Genomic DNA, 20,606 nt, shown 5'->3' with positions numbered 1-20,606 from the left:
CCTGCCAAGAGAGGTGTGCAAAACGCTGGAGCTTGTCTCTTGCTAGGACTAGAAAAGCCAAGGAAGCCCCAGAAGGCTGTGGGAGAGGGGAGGCAAGGGCATCCCAAAGGCTCTCCTTGTGGGCTGGAAAGCAGCAGCCACAGCCCTGGGGCAGGGCAGAGAGATCTGGGGCCAGGCTGGGATGTGCCCTTATTGCTGCACCCCCTTGGATGTGGGCTGCAGGGGGGCAGGGAGGGTGAGATGGAGAGCAGGATGGAAAGTCCCCATCTCCTCCACACCTCCCCAGTGCTCAAGCTGGGTCGGGCGAGATGCCTGTGGCAGGCTCTGGTGAGCTTTTGGGGGGCCCTGGGGGAAGAGCTGGCACACCCAAGACACCCAATCCCCCATGCTCTCCCCCGAACACCACCAGGTTAGCACAGGGCACCTGCAGGAGGTGGTCAGGGAAGACAGAGGAACTTGCTGGGAGTCTTCATGGCTGCCAATGTCCCTGGCACCTTCCTCACACCCACGGTCCCAGGACAGGTGCTGACAGGACCCGCAGCACAGTGCAGCAGGGCAGAGGGGAGAGGAGCGCTGGAAGGGACTGCCTTTGCACAGCACCCAGATCTGCTGCTCTCCCCCATGCCAAAGCTGGTAGAGCAAGACGAAGGTCCTGCTGGAGCCTGCACGCCTCATGTGTGCGCCCGCAGGAGCCCTGGACAAGGTGCCTGGGCACAGGGGCTGCAGCTGTTGAAAAGCAGCGAGGTCAGGGGCCGTCACAGCAATTCCCTGGTGACGTTACAGGGATGTCAGGGGCTGCCCCCTCGACAGCCACCCAGCCAGAAAGACTGACACCCCAAAGGGAAGAAGCCTGCTCCACAGGGTATTTCCCCTTGTTGGACTTCACTAAATTCCTCCCAGCCCAATTCTTCAGCCTTTCCAGGTCCCTTTGAATGGCATCACAGCCCGATGGTGTTTCAGCCATTACTTCCTATTTTGTATTATCTGTGAACTTGCTGAGGGTACACTCTCCCCATTGTCCACTCCTTAATGAAGATCTTAAACAGTATTGGCCCCAGTACTGACCCTGCGTTACAACACTATTAACTGGCCTCCAACTGGACCTTGTACTATTGATTACAATCCTCTGGCCCTGCATTATGTTACTGATATAATGCATTCTGTTTAAGGAAAGCTGTCTTTGTCTTCATCTGGTGCACTCAAAATTGTCATGTTGCATGGTATTTTATGCAGAATGAATGTTTGATAGTGGCTTACTGAGGACTGCCTTCTTCTGTCTCTTCAGTTACAGCTTTCTTCTGCAATTAATAAACAAAAGATATATCAGTAGATTAGTATGTGATCTTAAACCAGTAACCTTTGGTTGCAAACCACAAGAGTAATAAATAACATGCTGCACACAGCTCTATTTTGTAGGGCTGCAGTAACTCTGCAGCTTTGATGTCTCCCTTCTTTGGCAAGGTGGGAGAAGACCAGAAGATCTGCACAACATGTGGTTTGTCCTGACTGTGTCCTGTCTAGTTTGCTATACTGTGTGAGCCTTGTTCATTCGACTTGTGTGTTCCTCCCCTCGCCTTGCCCCATTCTTCACGTATTCAGAGAGCAGCACAGCTATTTCTCTGCTGTTTCTTGACCTGAGCACAAGAGACAGCAGATGACCTATGGTCCATTGATGGGCCATATCTGAACTAAGCAGTAGGCACACCACAGCTCTGCCTGCTGCAGAGCTGCCAGGGAAGGTGCCAGCTTGAAGCACCCTGTGCCAAAAGGCCCTACCTTAAGATGCCCATTCTTCAGTGGCAGCTTTGCACTACGGACCCTCCCTTCTTATATAGGACCATAAAGTCCTCTTCACCTGTGCTCATGTAACTTAGTTGCATGCTTTGGCTTTGGCCAGCTGCAAGCCAAGAGGTCTATTAACCCCTTTCACATACATCCTGAATTATTTTGTGCTGATTCCACAGACAGCTGCATGGCTTCCCTGAAATTGTGCCCTTTGTTTAAGTGTGAAGGGCACATTGGTTTTGCTGCTATATCCTGCACAGCAATAGAAACAGGAACTGAACTTCTGATCCTTTTGTCTGCTTCTAGCCAAGGTAATGGAAGGTGGGAAAAGAGAGCTGCAGTAACCTGAATAAAACACAGATAACAGTATTTTGTAGGTTAATGTTCATGGGTTTCATGTTCAGTATATATACATTTTACTTAGTATATATAGATTGGAAAAAAAGAATACAAGCTGTGCAGTGCTCTTGTAAATGCAAAGAAACAACTGTGTTTTTCCTTTGATATACTTGTAGTGTTGCCTAGTTAGCCTAAAATCTGCATAATACACTACAGATAACAGAGGCTGTCACCTATTTTGTATAGTTGAGAGTATTTGAATTTGAAGATTGTCGCAACTGAACTTAAAAGACAAGGAAATAAAAATTTTGGCAATTAAGTGAGATATTTCCTAAGGAAAAGTTTAATCTAACACATACAAGTAATACAAACATAAGCATGTACTGCTAGTTTTATTCAGCATTTCATGTGTTCTCTGAAAGTAATTTTTCAGATGATGAAGTCATTTTACAGATGCACAGACAATATTTGGTGGGATTTTTCTTTTCTTTCTAGACTGAAAGAAGATGTTGAACTGTTCCTAAATGGAGTTCCCTTCTTTTTATGCCCCATAAACTGCAGATGTAACAGTCTGTGGCCAGTCCTGATTAAACAGTGATTGGATTGGGGAAGCATTTGGAGAAGAAAGTGTATGAAAAACTCGTAATGTTGCAGGAAACAATTAATGGCTTGACTGGTGAACTTGCAATTACGTAAGTAATTGTAGTTGTGGACCACTTCATCTGAAAAAAAGAACTTGCAAATACTCTTGCAAGAATACAGATCTCATTGGTGTCAATATATTCACTTCCTATCCACTTAAATATTATCAGCATGTAGCTGGGGTATTCTTCCCAGTATCCATTAGGTAGTCATTTAATGTCACTAATACAAATAATAAACCAAATTCAGCTTTTGCATTCTGATGCCTCCTCTTCAATAACTTGAAAGAAACAAAAGTAATTCCAGCACAATACTTAGCTGTCCAGGCAGTGTAAATCTGCCATGGGGTTTAATGAAAATAAATTTCTCTGCTGGCAATCTAGGTTAGAGGCTGGGATAACTCAGGGAAGACAGGGCACAAGAAGAACAGTATTCTTGTAGCTAGAGTTCTATACAGTCCTTGTGCATATTTTTAAAATATATCATATATTAATATATATAATAATATAATCTCATATATATGATATATTAAATAATATAAGATATTTTTATTGTTATATTAAGAATGAAAGCATTTCAGGCGTTTATGTTACATTCACTATTATTCTTCAGAGATGCTGAACTTGATTCTCTTCTGTGGGTTTGTTGGTAGCGTGCCTTCGTATTATTTCAATATAAGGTGTTTGAAATGAAAATTGTTCAAAAAGACACTATCACTTTTTTTCCCCCATTAAAAAAACATTTGGTAAATCTCTATGGAGAGGAATGTTAACTATTTTAGTATAGGACTTTTGTCCATACTCAGCCCACATACTGGCATAAGCTACTCTTATAAGCAAAATTATAATGGCACAAAACTGGAATGAAAAACTGTTCTCACTGAATCTTTCTTACCTAGTTATTTCCTTTTATTGGGAAACACCTCAAGGCCAGTACGAAAGGATGGATAGAGATTCAGGCAAGTGAAAATGGCAGGACCTCTATATGGCTAGGCAAAGGAGCAGAGAGGGAAAGAGTTAAAGGAAACTTGTGCAGTTATAGGAAACATGTATTGCTATATAACAGGGAGAATCTTTCTACTGGAATTTAGAAAGACAACTTCCAAGAAGGTACAAAAAAAATGTGATCTTCATCCGTCCTGGTTTTGGCTGGGATAGAGTTAACTTTCTTCCTAGTAGCTGGTATAGTGCCCCATTTTGGGTTCAGTATGAGAAGAATGTTGATAACAGTGATGTTTTCAGCTGTTGCTAAGTAAGTCAAGGATTTTTCAGCTTGTCATGTCCAGCCAGCAAGAAGGCTGGAGGGGCACAAGAAGTTGGGAGGGGACGCAGCCAGGGCAGCTGACCCAAACTGTCCAAAGGGGTATTCCATACCATGTGACATCATGTCCAGTATATAAATTGGGTGGAATTGGCCTGGGGGCGATCACCGCTCAGGGACTAACTGGGTGTTGGTTGGCAGGTGGTGAGCAATTGCCTCACTTGTTTTGTATATTCCAATTCTTTTATAATTATTATTGTAATTTTATTATTGTTATTATTATCATTATTAGTTTCTTCTTTTCTGTTCTATTAAACTGTTCTTATCCCAACCCACAAGTGTTACCTTTTTTTCCCTGATTCTCTCCCCCATCCCAGTGGGGGGTGGGGGTGGTGAGTGAGTGAGAGACCGTGTGGTGCTTAGATGCCAGCTGGGGTTAAACCACGACATCATCCCAAAATCTTTTTAAAAATGTATTACTGACATACCACATCAACTGCCGTGTTACTGGCTTATCCTCTTTTTTTCAACTGATACTCATGTCTCTGTTTTTCAGATACAGAATACTAAGTTTGCTACTTGGAAGAGAAAAAACATGGCTTCCAACATGGCAAACCCTGCTAACCATTTGCCATACTTCTTTGGCAATATTACACGTGAAGAAGCTGAGCAGTATCTGATGCAAGGAGGAGTGAGTGATGGACTATACTTGCTCCGCCAAAGCCGGAATTACCTGGGGGGCTTTGCCTTATCCTTGGCCCACGGAAGGAAGGTTCATCATTATACAATTGAGAGGGAGCTGAGTGGCTCATATGCTATTGCAGGAGGCAAGTCACATGCCAGTCCTGCTGAACTCATTAACTATCACTCAGAGGAAACGGATGGCCTTATCTGTCTACTGAGAAAACCCTTCAACCGACCACCAGGTGTTGAACCCAAAACAGGACCCTTTGAAGATTTAAAAGAGAACCTCATCAGAGAGTATGTCAAACAAACTTGGAATTTGCAGGTAAATCCAGGCTGATTTTGCCATAAGGTTGTCTTTGTGTTAGGAGAAAAAGAGATTGCAGTGTTTGTTTCCAGCTGTTGCTGCTGCTATGTAGTGTTTTTTCATAATGGAATCATAGCTGTTTAAGTTTTGAACAGTGGGGTGGTTTTTTTTCCCCATCAATACATGCAGTACCTTGGCCATAAGTGTAGTTTTCCTGAAATTTTACAAAACTTAGGACTTTTATGATGTCTTGGGCAAGCATAGCCTTATCTACCACTGCACTAACCTGTGTTACCAGATTTCCACATGCACCAAAAATTAATAGTGGTAAGGAACAAGATATAGAAATGGTTTGTTTGATTGCTTTAGATTCTGAATTTTTATGGACTGATGTGCAGGCAGGCATTGCAACATCATGACTTGTTTTTACATCCTGCCCTCTTAGCTGGCCTTGTTTCCGTTATGCTTATTTAGATCATGTCCAAAACAGAAGTTGGTTTCTTAACTGCAGAGCACTGCCTATATGTCTTCGGTACTGCATGTGTCAAGCAGGAATGTTCCATGCTGAGGAAGAGAGGCTGGATTTTTTCCTTAGAATGACTGTGAAGAAGCCAGTCTTAACATGGAAACACTAGTGTAGGAGGCTGCAACAGGAATATTATTTCACCTTGGGATGCCATGAGTTACCATTATGAACTCATGGAGTTACATTAGATTTTTCATCTCTTTTGGTACTAGCAAGTAACCCTGTGTGTTCTGCTCTGTAAAATATGGGGAGCAATGCCCAACTGGAAAAGCCTAAAACTTATACTACATTTACTACAAGCACTGAGGCTTACAGTTTTTTCTGATGAATCTGAGCCCAATCTAGAAGGAAGTTGACGAACTCAAGTTGAAAACTGATCAAACTAGGGAGTTTTGCCCTTAGATTCTGGGCAAAATTTAGAAGTGATAGGTTGTAGATGGGTTTAGAAGTGTCTAGGTTATACCTAAAATATTAACGTAGTTCACTCTCAAATTGGGACTGTCCTGTCTAGTTTGGGGTAATTTGCATTGATGTCTTTAACATAGACATGCTGCAACAATGCAAAGCGTGTTCAGTTTATTTCAGTAAACTGCCATAGGATATGTAATATGGAGGTATGTTATGACATCTCAGAGTGACACTAAGTATATTTAGCTATGTCTCATTAGCATAAAAATATGATGTAATTTTCAGTTGAAATACTGATACACTAAGGGCTTAATTTACTGGTTATTTTTCCTTCAGTTTCTCAGAGGTAAAGGACAAATCCCAGCTTTGTGATGTTTAGATTACTATACATTAGTTTCTGGTTTATCTTTATCGCAACCAGATCTTTCCTTCACATACAACAAATACGTGCAGATTTTGGATGTCCCAAAAGCAATCTTATACTGGGAGTCTACCTGTCATGTTTTTATTGCAGAAGACAGTTTGACTGTCGCACTGTGTTTTTACCACTCTCCAGGGGCATGCTCTTGAACAAGCTATCATTAGTCAAAAGCCTCAGCTGGAGAAGTTGATCGCCACTACAGCCCATGAGAAGATGCCGTGGTTCCACGGGAGGATCTCTCGGGAAGAGTCAGAACACCGTATCCTCATTGGGTCAAGAAACAACGGAAAATTTCTGTGAGTGCTTTTTTCTGTGGTATTGCCGTTTGGCACCAGTGTTACTATACAGTTCCCTTGAATGAATCTCAAATGAGAGTATGCCCTAAAAGGTGGCTCATTCGCAGTGAGAGAGCCCAGCCCAGCATGATACACGACATAATCATTCCTGTACTAAGCAAATGTCTCCAAGATTAAGTTTCCACTTAACTAAAGATGGGAAGCTATAGCAAAAGTGTGGATTGTTGTTTTTTAATCAAGTGCTAGGTTTAATTCTAAAGGGAGCATCAGAGAAACTCAATACCAAGAAAAATCCATTGAACTTTGTTTTATAACTGATCAGCAGTACTAAGTCATTGTGGTAGGTTAACCTTGGCCCACCAAGCTGCTGTCACACTCCCCCTCCTCAAAAGAACATGGGGAGAAAACAGGATGGAAAAGCTCATGGATCAAGAGGAAGACAGGGAGATCATGTACCATGAACTCTCATGGGCAAAACAAACTGGGGAAAAGTAGTTTAATTTATTGTCAATTAAAATTGAGTTGGACAGTAAGAAACAAAGACAAAAACATAAAAAACCACCTTCCTCTCATACACACACAGCCCCAGTTTTCACAGGCTCAACTTCACTCCTTCACACCTGACTCCTCTCCCTACCAAGCAGCGCAGGGGAGGATGGATGGCGGATGGAGGCTGCAGTGAGTCCCTAACAGCTTCTCTCTCCCACTCCTTCCTCCTCGCTCTGTTCCCTGCTGCAACGTGGGGTCTCCACAGAAATATCCTTCAGGAATATACACCTGCTCAGAGGGCTGCAGTGTGGACACCTGCTCCACCATGGTGTCTCCCACGGGCTGCAGGGGACTCTCTGCTCCGGTGCCTGGAGCACCTCCTCCCTGCCTCCTTCTCTGCCCTCGGTGTTTGCACTGCTGCTTCTGGTTTGTGGGGTTTTTTTGATCTCCACCGCCACCTCCCAGGTGTTTTTCTGCCCTTTCTTAAGGATGTTTTCACAGAGGCGGAGGTACCACATACATGGCTGAGGGGCTTGGCGGTGCCCTGCAGGGCTGTCCACACTGGGGGCAGCTGGACCAGCCCAGGGCATTCCCCACAGAGACCCTGCAGCCCTGCTGCCAAAGCCTGGCCACCTGCACCCCATACACTGACTTACCAAAGTGGTAAAAATACAGACAATCTGCCTATGTTAACAACTGTTGGGATCCATAACTGTTGGGTCAATTTTCCCGGGGGCAGTGGTGGTGCTTTGTTTTGCAGTTAAGGAACAGAAGGAATTGCTTTTACCTTGGTAATGGCATTTTGTCTCTCCTCCTGTCTGCGTTTACTCGACCTCATGATCTTTTGTTTTCTGAGTGGTAATGTGTCATTTAGGATAGTGACTAACAGCCATCATCTCCTGAGGGTTACAGCCAGTCAAAATCTTCTAACAAAAAAGTTTTTCTTTTTGAAAATCCTCATTTGAAAAAAAATCAATGTTTTCACTGAGCCATTTTTCACCCCCACCCCCAGAGTATTTATATAATGATAGAAATTGAAGCTTAAAGGTCATGTCCAAGGAAGGATCACTTAGAGCTGTATAATTCCTGAGAAAAATTTCATCACCTACCTATGTAGTCTCCTTCAGCACTCAACTATCTTTGACTTTTTTAAAGCTAGTCAAAGTAAAACCCCAGGAGCGTGTGCAGGATGGATATGCTTCTTCAGTACCAACTCTTTCGCTTTACTGACTTGCCGTAATTGTGCCATACTAATCACTATGTAGATGCAACCTTCATATGTTTCCATGTTTCAATCTTAATTGTCAGGAACCGGTAACTCCTCTAAATCTTTCTTTCCGGTACAGTTAATACCTGTCAGGTCCTACCTATGAATACTTTTGAGTGTACTGACATCTCATTTCTTGAAATCTCTTTCCTTCTCTCAGTCCTTGAATTTTTTCTGGTTCACGGTCACCCTCACCCACATCACCATGTGTCTTCACATTTTGAGCCTCATACTCCCTGTTTCTTGGGATCACACCTGGACAGTCATTTACCTGGTTGCTTTTGTTGCCATTTGTAACAAAAATGTTATAAATTTGTTACAGATTTTGTTACATTTGTAACAAAACATTGTTACAAAAGTTTGTGGAGCTAAAGATTCCCCTTAATGACAGATTCATCTTTTCTGAATGCTTCTTCCTATAGCACAGGGGAAGTTTCATCAATTTGATGAACATAGTCACTGTTGTAGATTACCAGCACAGCATTACCATACCACCTCTCCATTTCATTGCCCTGTGAATTTGCTAGTTTCTTTTCCTGCTTTTTAGACATAGGGGCAGGTGGATGTGTAATCTGAAACAAAGCAGCAATCTTTTCTTTTAATGACCTGTTTTTTGTAAAAAATTATTACTTTCTGTATTAACATTTTACCAAATCGATGTTACATCAGCTGAGTCATGATGTTGATCGTGTATTAAAACTTGCAGTTTTCCAGTTTACCTCTTGCACACATTAGTTTCTATGTGGTCAAAGTGCTTCTCTTTGGAGAAAAAAAGAAAGCTAATTTTTCTTCAAAGAAATGGATCCCTTACCTAACATTTCTTAACAACAGGGATGGGCTTTGGAGTGAGGGAGTGTAAGTTTTTAGTAGACTTGACATTTTCAGTCTCTATTGTAGACCCTGGTCTCTTTTTAATCTTCTGTAAGCATTTCTACAGCTTTGAGTAGAAATACTTCCTCAGCATTTTCCTGTTTCCCTTAGAGATGGCCTAGGAGGCATTTCTGGTGCTGTTTGCAGTGACATGCTTGATGAGCTGTGGAAGGAGCAGTCAGACCTTCTCCTGTGGGACTGGTTATGTCAGTGAGTGCATATCTTATATAGTTCTGCTGGAACTCAGATGGCTGCTTTCACGTCAGGTAGATAAACGCATAGAGGGGAAAATGCTAAATTTAAGGCTCTGTTTAAACCATGAGAAGTGTCACTGGAGCTTAAATAATATGAAAATGAGTATGTTGAGCTTAGGTCCCTCTTATTGAGGACAACACTCTTTACTTCTGCATCTGTAGGATGCTTTCCGATGCATTAGTTGTTCTTGAATGGACTGCCTATCTGGCAGGTTTAGAGCTCAGTAGCCACTTAGCTGCCTTTTGCTCTTACGCTCCCAGGGAAGAAACAGAATGAGATCTTCATCTGCCCCATAATTCAGCAGCCAGAGCAGCAAGAGAAATAATGTTGTTAATTTCTATCAGAAATCGGTTATTTTTGCTTCCACAGCTCTTCTAGCTCTCAGATCGGTAGACCTAGCGGCTCATAGCAAATAGCAAAAGACCTGTCTAATTCAGAGAGGTTTTCTATTTCCCGCAGTGGTTTGCCTAACGTAGGCTTGCTCAGCAGGCGTTGAGAAATAAACCACTTGTGTTAGCTAACTGAAACAGCAGCAGCAAAATTATTGAGTGCTAAAGAGGTGCATTGTTATACACAGGCATCACATACTTTTTCCTTATCCAGCAGCAGCACATGTCAGAATCTTCTGTACACCTGTGGACTGAAGACTGAATTTGTGCTCGTGAATGTAGCAGCTCAGGGACTGTTTTTCTGACATTGGTCGAGATACTCGAGCCTGGTAGCTGACTGAAAGGTAAAACTTTGAAACATTCAATGCCTAAGAGAAGTTTGCTCGTTGAGGTAGGAATTGGAGCCTGGGAACATAGAGGGAAGCTAGATTTTCAATGAGATGAGGTACTCCGAGGCTATTCGCCAAGTCTACAGGCAGGTGCTGGTATGTGACAAAAATAATCTTGTTTGTTATGGAAAAACCAATAAATTTTAGAAGGCTAGAATATTTCTGTATATTCTTCTACAAGGGTCTCTAAAACTTCATTACACCAGAAATGTGCTGACTGACCTAACTACCTTGAAACAAAATCAAGTGCAGTGGTCTCTGTGAGAACACATGTAATACCTAGATTTCTTCAGTGCTGCTTTGCAGCACTACAAGATTATCAAATCTAGATTTTTTTAATATATAATAAATATGGAAATAGTTGCAAAGCTTCCTGACTGCAGTTCAAAATGTCATGAATAGCATCATAAATCTAACACTGCAATTCATCCAAGCTGCTGAAAAAGTTCTGAGCTAACTGTGGGTGTTTTACCATGGAATTTTCAAAGATCTTTTTCAAGTTTTTGTCATGACTGAAAAGTCAGTAAAATGAGTACATATGTAGGTGCTATAGAGTTTGTTTTCAAAGCCAAATATAGAAACAATCTCATGAAATGACATGAAATAGAAAACAGTGCCCACCTGTTCCAGGAAGAACATTCATGAAAGATTGCCACTCCAGCCACAAATTTGGAGAAAAAACTATAAAACGATAGCAGTGGAATAGAAGGAAAATATCATATCTCTAAAATGACCTGAAGAGCAACTGAAAATAGAGAACTTCAATTCTCAAGCCCCTGTTAGCTTCATTAACAGTACTTTGCGTGCTGCTTAGCATGCTGGTTCTTACTGGACTTCTGTTTTTTCATTAGACTTTGCCTGGTAGAGGGCATAATTGTACAATATGGTGATCAATATTGTATAGATGATCATAGATAATACTGTTAATATTATTGACACTGTTATTAATATTGTGACAACATTTATATTAATAATATATAATAGTATTATTGAGAATATTGTAAATATAATCTTTACAAGTGCATGCATATGTGGACCAGTTGAAAAATAAATTAAAAATTTGCTAACAGTGACAGACCAGCAATATAAGAAATGTTAATTTTCTCTGCAGTTTCACATAGGAAACAACTCTGGTAAGTATGTGGTAGCTCTTGGCATATCTTGGTTTGTCATCGGTAGTGACCACTTCAGTTATATGAACATGTGATCTTGCATATGTGTTAAGAACCAGCAATTCTGAAGCTGAAGGGACATAAGTAATATTCAGAAATACTGTTAAACTTAAAGATTCAACATTAAGGAAATTGTGAGTGAAGGCATTGCATAATTAGCAGTTTAGTCTCTATAAACCTTTTATATGGGTTCATTGCCATATGTAGTTCACATAAAATGTGAATAGTTGTTAAAAGGAAAGTAAAAAATAATTTTAGTATCATAAGAATGTTTTCAATACGCAGTGAGATATACTAAAGAGGACAAAACTAGTTTAGACTATTAAAATGACTCACAGCACTACTCATCATGGCATCTCATGACATCTAGAGACTAAACTGTCTCTTGTATGTCACAATAGTTAGCACTAGTAACACCATTTCAAAATAACAAGTTTTGAAGTGCAGTTGTCTGTAAGAGTTTTCTTGTCTTTTGTCTGACCAAAAATTTGTGTTTCTGATACATGTGGCAGTCTATATGTACATTAATCTTATTGTCTTCCTCTAGAAATTTACCACTACTGCAGTGCATACTGAGCTAGGTGATTTATCTGACCTTGTAGAGTAGTCTTTAAATAAATCTATCAATATTATGTTTGCATCCATAAATGGAACTGGACATTGTTGACATCAGACAAGGTGAAAAGAATCCTACTAAACATGACATTAATTCAGGGATATTAATTAATGATCAAGTTCCTCTTAAAAGTGCCAAGAAGTTGCTAGGCTTAGATGACCATAAAAATTTTCAAAGGTAAATGATAAAATACAGACAGTGAACCATGTTTGTGGAGGTGCTGTATTCCCCTCCACAGCAGCCTAGACGATGCCCACAGCTCTTTGGAAGAGCTGTTTATTGATCTTCAGTTAGGTGCATCGTTAGGTGCCACCTGCAGACCACCGCAGCAGGGCTGTGGCTTCTCAAGGCTAGCTCTACGCTGTGTGCCTCGGCAGCAGAGTGGGTCAGAGGTGTGAAGAAAAGATGCGATCCCTGGCTGAGACAGCTGTACTAAGAATGTCCCCTGTTGCAGGTGCAGTTGTACAGTGAAGCTATTTGTTAGGGTTTTGGTGGAGTGTAGTGTGTCTTGCTGGGAGGGCAATGCTAGCAGAACAGACTACAGTGATGTAATCCTTCTTGCAAAGGTGTTTCATTACTGTGCAGCAGCGCACCACAATAGACTTATCAGGAGATGAAGTTTTAGGTTCCATTGTAGATAACAATAGTGTATGGCTGAGCTAGCTCCTAAGTTCTGTTGTGTGCTGACGTTTCTGAAGCAGCTTTGAATATGTTACTAAACAGCGGAGAAGAAATGATGTAAATGAAGACTGCAGCAAATCCATTTTTTCCTTTGTATGATCCTTTTACAGATGGCACCAAGTTCATTCCTTATTCCCTTCAGACTTCGAACGTGTGCAGTGTGCTGCAGATATTTGAAGTGATAATGAATAGCCTCGTTGTTAATAACATTACAAGAGAGACGGTGATAAGGGCAGACAAGCAGGGAATGGCTGGAGCTTGATCAGCAGTGGGGAATGTCAGTATCTCTGGCAGCAAGGAAGCTGAGAAGGCAAAGCAAGGCCAAGAACAAACTTTAACAGGCCCTTGGATTCAGGAGTAAGAATACTTTTACACCACTCCTAAAGCAAGCTTTTTGCTAGTTTATTTCCTTCATTATTCTCCACTGTAGAATGCTGTGACTTCTTTTTTTTCTACACAGTCAATGAGGCATGTTGTAATAGCTATTTATTTTTTTTACCCTCAGGGATTTTTTCCTTTAAAAAGAAAGGTATCATCTGGCTTTTTCACTTGGAAGGAGAAAAAATCGTTCTTTTTGCTTCCAAGCAAAAGTAGAGACTCTACCAAAGTACAGAATGGATAGCTATTTACACAGTCTGTAATGATACTGCAAATAGTTATTGGTTGCTATTTGGGTTACATTCACAAAAACATAAAAAACACTCAAATATAGATTGCATGAAAATTAAAATCAATAACCAAACCTTCTTTGCATTGCATCACGTAACAATTTGAGCTTCTCAGTTCCTTCTAAAATTGCTGTTTTAAAAGGTATATCATAGAAAATCTAGATACCTTGGTGCTTCTCTAATATATCTATGAATTCAAATTTGCTGTCAGCGAAGTTGTTCATTTTTCTGATTAATCTCAGTGGACGAATGGACAATATTGTTTATTTACAGATGTTTATTATCTTTATGTCTGTCTTCTGTAGATCTGTAATTCTCTGCAATGACATGAAATGGAAGACCAGGTGATATTTCACTGCTGGCTTCCTTCCTTGTCAAAATGCTTTTTTAAAAAAATATAGCCTTTTAAAATTAAGGGGTTTTTGTTATCAGTTTGTATTGAAGAACAGTAAATATTGTGTGTAATTTCAGAGCACATTAAAGCAGATAATGCATCTGGAATTTTGGATTTTTTTCTCAACCTTCTGAAAATTGTTACTTTTCATAGAAGTGAAGTTCCATGTATGAAGAGAGCCCCCAAATCTGATGTGGTGACCCTCAGTAGTACAGCCAGCACCATCAAGATGTGGAAACCTTGATTTCTGTTTGAAGATTTTTCAGTTTATAACCTTTCAGTTTGAGCAGCCTTTTTCTTTGATTCCATTTTTTCCAGTAACTGTAAGGTACTGGATACTGTGTACCCAGCTGGAGTTCTGGAGGTGTAGCTTAACCTAGACAGCCATTATCACAGTCTACAAAGCCAAAATGGAATTGTGATACATGGCCTGTGAAGATCCTTGTCAGCAGACTAAGTAAAAAGTTTTTTGTTTGGACTGTGATGGCAAGTTCTGTGAGAGCACCTTTTGGACCAGTAAGGGATCTGGTTGCCAAAACTAAGACTTAAGCCGTCATTTGACTGTTGCTTCAATGGTCTTGATACTTCTGCTCTTCAGACATGTTTTGGAAGATAGCAGTACCTCCTGTTGTATTTTGTGGGGATCCAAATTGTGCTGGAGTTGACTGGCTGCAGTTTAAAAAAACACTTGGACCATAACCCCAAGAGAACGAGGCTCCCTCTGGACCCTGGTCAATCATAAGTGTTAGAATGGAGAGTTTTTACACATGCAGTGACAGAGCTGTCTGATGGAAGTTGCCATGACTGTGAACTGCAGAGTCTTCAGAGTTATGTAGCTGTTGTGGGGAGGAAGGAAATGCTCAGAAATGCAACTCTAACCTTATAAACCTGAACTCTGCCTAAATCCTGCTGGGTACTGATAGGGCTGTTTAGATCTGTGCCATGGTCCTTAGAAATCAAGGCTTTTCTCCCATTGATGCCTGTGCTCTCACAAAATGTTTACGATGCCTCTTGTGATAGTAACGACTTGCAAATGAGAATCAGTTTCAGTAGAGCTAATTGTATTGGAGCCACCATTTCCTCATGTGAAACATGAAGGACATTTGTTACTGGGAAACAATCCATTGCGTTTTTATAATCTTACTTGTGCTGTATTCTGAACATAAGTCTGAACGCAATGAAATGCCATTCATTTGTGTTTTAGAAACAATGCCCTCTATTCTGAGAATATTTTTCCAAGCCTTATTTGCTAAAAGCAAGTCAGAGGAAGACAAAGTAAAAGTCATTCTTCATTTTAGCAGAACCTGTTGGTCTCCACTGGTCAGTCAGCACAGGAAATCAGCATGCTGAGAAAATACCTCCATGTCATGAAAAACCGCAATGTGTTTCAAGTTGCTTTACAGACACTAAGCAAGTTGCTTTGGTTTCAGAAAAAAACCTGACCCTACTTCCCTTTTCCTTTAGCCAGTGTCCTGTTCACATCTTCGGCAACAAGAATCACTTTGCTTGAAAAAATAGTTGTATGAATAGTTCAGATATAACACAGTTTTAGTTCAGCCTTGAGTGAATCAGCTGAGGAGCAGAATTTAATGCTTGTCTCTGCAATCTTCTGAGATGTGATAGCAAGTACTAGTGTTGCACCAGCAAAGCTTCCCAACACCTTAGTGAGCATATCCTGCTATATTTCTTTTCAAGGCTTTTGAAAAATTCAAGGCAGAGTGAGTAGATTTCTGCACACACTGGAACAAGAAATGTTTCAGTGTTGCTGAATCTGGATTTTTCTTAAGAAAAACCCATTATTCCAGAAAATTTTAATCTAGCTCTATTGCTATCTCACTGTCAGCAGCAAGTGAATACAGGCAACTCAAACTAAAAGAAAAAGCCTACTTTCTAAACTCAGAAATGCTATGCTAATCATGATGGAGCTAGTAGAAAATTCCTATCTACTCTGGGTCAAGTCACCAGAAGGCACTGGTCTCAGTGTGAGCTAGCCTTGAGTATACATAAAACAATTCGGCAACACTTTACAGGCATCTCAGGTGTTGCTTGCAGATCTCCTGGAAGACGGAGTTCATCCTGGCTACCTGTGAATTTTAGACAATGTTTTTATATTACATTCCATGATCTCTCCCTGGTGAAGTTTAGAGCAGATATATACCCCAATACTATGTGAAATCTCATGTGACTTTTATGTGAAATCTGCAACAAAGCATTAATGTCTTTACAGAAATTATAAGAATTGATGATTACAGAAATGTATCATTTACTTTAAATTCCCAGCCAAACAACAAGCTGTGGCAGTGCACAAAGATTTTCCCTTTATTTGTATTTCAGATTATATTCTTTTAGTATTTTATCTTCTGCCCTTACTGTCAACTCTTTATTTCAAAATAAAAGAAATGAGAGAAATCTTGCTTTAATGAAGGCACTTATCTGTTGTTTTTAATTTTAGATCAGCGGTACAGGAGATTGAAGTGTAGCTGCTTGTATATGCTAGATCCTGGCCTGAGACTTCCATGGGCTTTGTAGGCCTGCAGTGTACAAGCCTTTAAATGCTTCTTTGCTGAGAGAGTGCTTTGTGCACTGCACAGTGTTAGGTAGCTGCCTAGCAAAGAGCTCCACATTGTGGATTTTCTGTTGTCATCTGTTGCCTTTTAGGGGGAAAAAAAAAAGAAACTTTAGGGAATTCTGTCTGAAAACAGATGACACTAAGAGATAAATAAAAGGCTTAACAAAACGTCTTCAGAAGTTGCGGTGCTGATTTTACTTTGGTTTGAATTCAAAAGCTTACAGGAAAGCATGATTTTAAAAAGAATTTCAACACAGATGCTCATTCCTAGTGAAGCGTAACCCTGAAAATCTCTCTTACTCCTACAGTATCCGAGAAAGGGACAGCAATGGTTCCTATGCCCTGTGTCTGCTGAACGATGGAAAAGTACTGCATTACCGAATTGACAGAGATAAGACAGGAAAGCTCTCCATACCGGATGGAAAAAGATTTGACACCCTCTGGCAGGTCTGTTATATTTGAATCACTTGGATGTCTGTCATCATGTTTCCATAAAGCTAAGTCAGCTTGTTTTACTTTGCTGTGCAACAACAGTCTTTAGCTAAACAGCAACATGTTTTGGCAGGTTATTTGTCATATGTTTCCAACTTTATGTGGTTTCTATACATGAAGATAATATATGTTAATATAGAAAGCTATATAAGTGTAGAGAATTTAATCATTTTTAAATGTGATGTTGCAGCTTGGCCGAGTTCAAAATTGCTGTAATTATTATTCAGTTAGCTGAACATTCTCTAGAATGGAAGACTGTTTTCATTTGCAAGTGACCGTATTCAATAATAGCTATGCTAGGTATAGTCTTTTGTTAATGTTTTTTATGACGGCAATAAACAGAATTCTAGGAAGCGTAAGGGGGATGGTTTAGGATGCTGTACACATCCTGCATTCTTTAGCTTTGAAATTCTCTACCTTCAAGGCTGAAAAAGCATAATTTGCTGAGGGTTACCACCAAAATACGCCTGGAGCCTGGTAAAGATTAAGCAATTAAGGAATGCATAGCTGACTGTGCCATAGTCGGTAATAAAAGTGAATACTGGAGAAATGACTGCATAAATTGAAAATGCTAAGGGAATTGACACCCCTGCAGAAATCTCTTATGTCCTCTTGCTTAAAATTCTATTAAAACAAGTAAAGTGAGTCACAAATCTAAAATATGAGTCTTTACTTGCATATATTAATTCTTAGCCTTTCCTGTAAATGTCCTGCATATTTCTTTCCTGGAGTCACTTGAAATTTAAAAGCAGCTATGCTGTCTTACAAGTTTTTTGAATATGTCTGCAACTGTTTCACTCGCAGTCCGCCTCCTTTCTACCCAAATGCACCAAAGGCAGAATAGCAGTAATGAACCTGCAATAAAATGGCATGGAGAGAGCAGTCCAGGAACACAAATGGCCACAACTATTGGTGCTATACATTTATTAACTGCTTACATCCCATTGTGACTTTGAGGTCCAAAGAAGGCATTGTGTATTAGGACAATTCCTGCACTGTAGTTAAACCCATTTTGAAAAAAAAAATCAATTAAAAAAAGAGGGTGGGAACTCAGAGGTATAAAAAGAAGTGATTTGCTCAGGGTTACAAAACCGGTTAGTAGCAGAACTGGTGGGGAATGCTGAGTCTTAAAAATCCAGTTCCTGGATCAGGTTCCGGATTCATTCACAAGATTACTTCAGAAACATGCATCCCTGCTAAAAAGAAGTAAAGATGAGATGACAACATGTGCAGTAAAGATGTGCTGTATGCTGGTTCATTTGCTGTAATATATACCAATTATTGTAAATATGCACACAATTTTAAGGAGACAATATATTTAATTATACCTCCCTTACCTTTTCATATCTTTTTCTCTCCTTCTCTCTTTTTTTTTTTTTTCCCTATCATTCTGGTAGCTAGTTGAGCATTATTCATACAAGCCAGATGGATTATTAAGGGTTCTTACCATTCCCTGTCCACAGCTTGGCTCAGAAAATGGTGAGTTATTCCTACTGTTTTGAAACGTATAGTCATGCTGATGACGATAAAGATCTGTGCATTTTTTCCACTTGCCATGGCATGTAGGTGGGTGCAGGTTATGGTAGATTACAGTTGGATTAAAAAAATTTAACTGTTAAATTTCCAACTTTTCAAATGAGTTAAGATCTGCCAGACCATGCAGGATGGAGGCAGATCCTGTAGCTTAAAGGAGGCTACCAACTCCAATTATTGCTGGCTCTAAATTAATGTCAGATCCAAAATGTGCTTTGCTGCTCGACGTGGCAGTGTGTGTTAGCTGGCCCACACGCACTACCAAGGTGGTCATCCCAGCACTCTTCCAACAGTCCTTACTCCAAGCCGAGGGCAGCACATCGGCAGCGCTGCTATAGGCATTCAGGTTGAGTGCAGATGTGTGCCCAACAGGTGAGTTGCTGGTAGATGAGGAGTTACTTCCCATGTTGTGGAGTGCAGGGCAGAACAAGGGGTTGGCTGCACCTGATGCTGAAAATGAATGTCAGAGAAACATTCCTTGATAACTTGGGGGAAGGGAGGGGAAGGGATAGGGTGAAGTGTCCTGAGGTCCAGTATGCTCTTTGGCCTGTTTCTTCTTTAATGTCATGTTAAATACTGATGAGACTTTGTCCTCCCTCTTGCCCTGACTGCCAGGGGAAAAAAAAGATGCTTCTGCCTGATCCTTGTCTAACTTGTACTATTCCAGAAGTGGTGTTTTCTCCCTAAGGCCTTCTTCTGTCATTCTGACTGGATACCAGTGCTATGGTGAGAGGATATGCCCGTACTTTTTCCACTCCTTTGAATCATTTAGGCACTGCACATACTTTTGTCTCTGTGGCAGCAAGAGCCAGAGTCTGCTGCATATTAGAGACAAAAGCAAAGAAGATGGGCCAGGAGAAACACTGTGATGTGATTTAAAAACTGGAAAGTTGGTCCCCTATCCAAAATCTTGTGTTCTTACAGTACATTTCTCACCTTGCTCAGTATCCTTTTACATTTGACTCTTTTACAGATAATGTTGTTTTTAACATGCGTTCTCCTCTTCCTGGAACCCCTTCTAAGGTAAGAGTAGGTGGTGATACAGCAGTAGCATTCATCTGAGAAGGCTTACAGTCACATTCTTCTCTAGGAATCCTAATGCTTGCATATTACTGCAGCAATGCATTTGTTCTTCTAGGGGTATAAACAGTAAGTTGAAAAGAATAAGCTTAGCATATTCTAGCATGGCTATTGCTTTCATCAGTATTTTCCATAAGCTATTCATCATTTTATTCTGTGAACTTCTTTTATACATACAATGTATGTGAAAATCAGTATTTTTCATATGCAAGATGCCTCATTGATGGTCATGTTCTATAGTGACTGTATCAACACTAGGAGAGACACTGCTTTCTTTATGTTGTCCATTTTGAGAATCTGCTGACTGAAGCAGAAATGGAGGTTCAATTTATTTTCATATATGGTGTGTGCAGTTAACATCAGACTTTGCACAAGGGTTTGATTCCCTGTGCAGTGAAATTAGGGGAAGTTCCTTCATCAACTCCATGAAGAATGAGCAAACCCATCTGTGATTATAATTGCCCAAGTTCTTAGAGTCCATTGATTAGAGGAGCCACCTGAGGTGTGATACATAACACCATCTCATTCAGCTGTAGTTAATCTCATCTGAAATAGGGAGTTTAATTCAGTTGTTTCACCACTCCCTGGAGAGTCTAATCATCTAGGTCATTATCTTGATGCAGTCCCACATTACAGAAAAAAATATTTTGGTTCAAATAGGCAATTACATTTATTTCAGCACTGTTGAGTCCCTGTGAGTCCGTGAACAATCATTCTCATACCACTACTTTCTGAAAATCAGGTGGCCTTTTAAATGATTGGAAATTGTGCAACGAAAATTGGTGTAATTTTTCAAAAAATGTTGTCCTGAGGTTTGGATCTATGCCATTTACAAGGACAACCATGAAGTTTAAGCACGTGAGACCACATGTATATCATCTGGTATAGACACAGGTATAGTGATAGAGCAAGCACATTCAGTGTGGGAATACTATGTAGGTTTTAGATTGTCCATAGAAAATTTTGCAGTTTAAGTGTAAATGAAAGTAAATTCAAGAAATCTTACTTTAGCCATTTAACTTATCAAAGAAGTAGTAACAAAAAAACCCGTGTATCTGACTAAGTTGACTGATG

General features: G+C 40.3%; 1 protein-coding gene across 6 annotated transcripts in view; it reads left to right on the top strand.

The window, feature by feature from the left end:
- SYK (spleen associated tyrosine kinase) overlaps window positions 1-20,606 on the top strand; it is a 55,668-nt gene that overhangs the window by 15,958 nt on the left and 19,104 nt on the right. For 3 of the 6 annotated variants that reach the window (XM_030005437.2, XM_030005436.2, XM_030005438.2), the window contains exons 2-6: window positions 4,583-5,035; window positions 6,508-6,668; window positions 16,736-16,874; window positions 18,317-18,398; window positions 19,426-19,475. In XM_030005437.2, coding sequence (XP_029861297.1) covers window positions 4,622-5,035; window positions 6,508-6,668; window positions 16,736-16,874; window positions 18,317-18,398; window positions 19,426-19,475 — 846 coding nt within the window. In that variant the 5' untranslated portion in view covers window positions 4,583-4,621. Of the gene's footprint in view, window positions 1-4,582; window positions 5,036-6,507; window positions 6,669-16,735; window positions 16,875-18,316; window positions 18,399-19,425; window positions 19,476-20,606 lie in introns of those variants that run through there. The other 3 variants (XM_041120955.1, XM_030005439.1, XM_041120956.1) reach the window with 3 other exon arrangements.

The sequence above is a fragment of the Aquila chrysaetos genome, chromosome Z (genome assembly GCF_900496995.4).
Source record: "Aquila chrysaetos chrysaetos chromosome Z, bAquChr1.4, whole genome shotgun sequence".
NCBI lineage: Eukaryota > Metazoa > Chordata > Aves > Accipitriformes > Accipitridae > Aquila > Aquila chrysaetos.
Note: the sequence above shows the minus strand (reverse complement) of the source record. Positions and strands in the feature narration are given on the sequence as shown.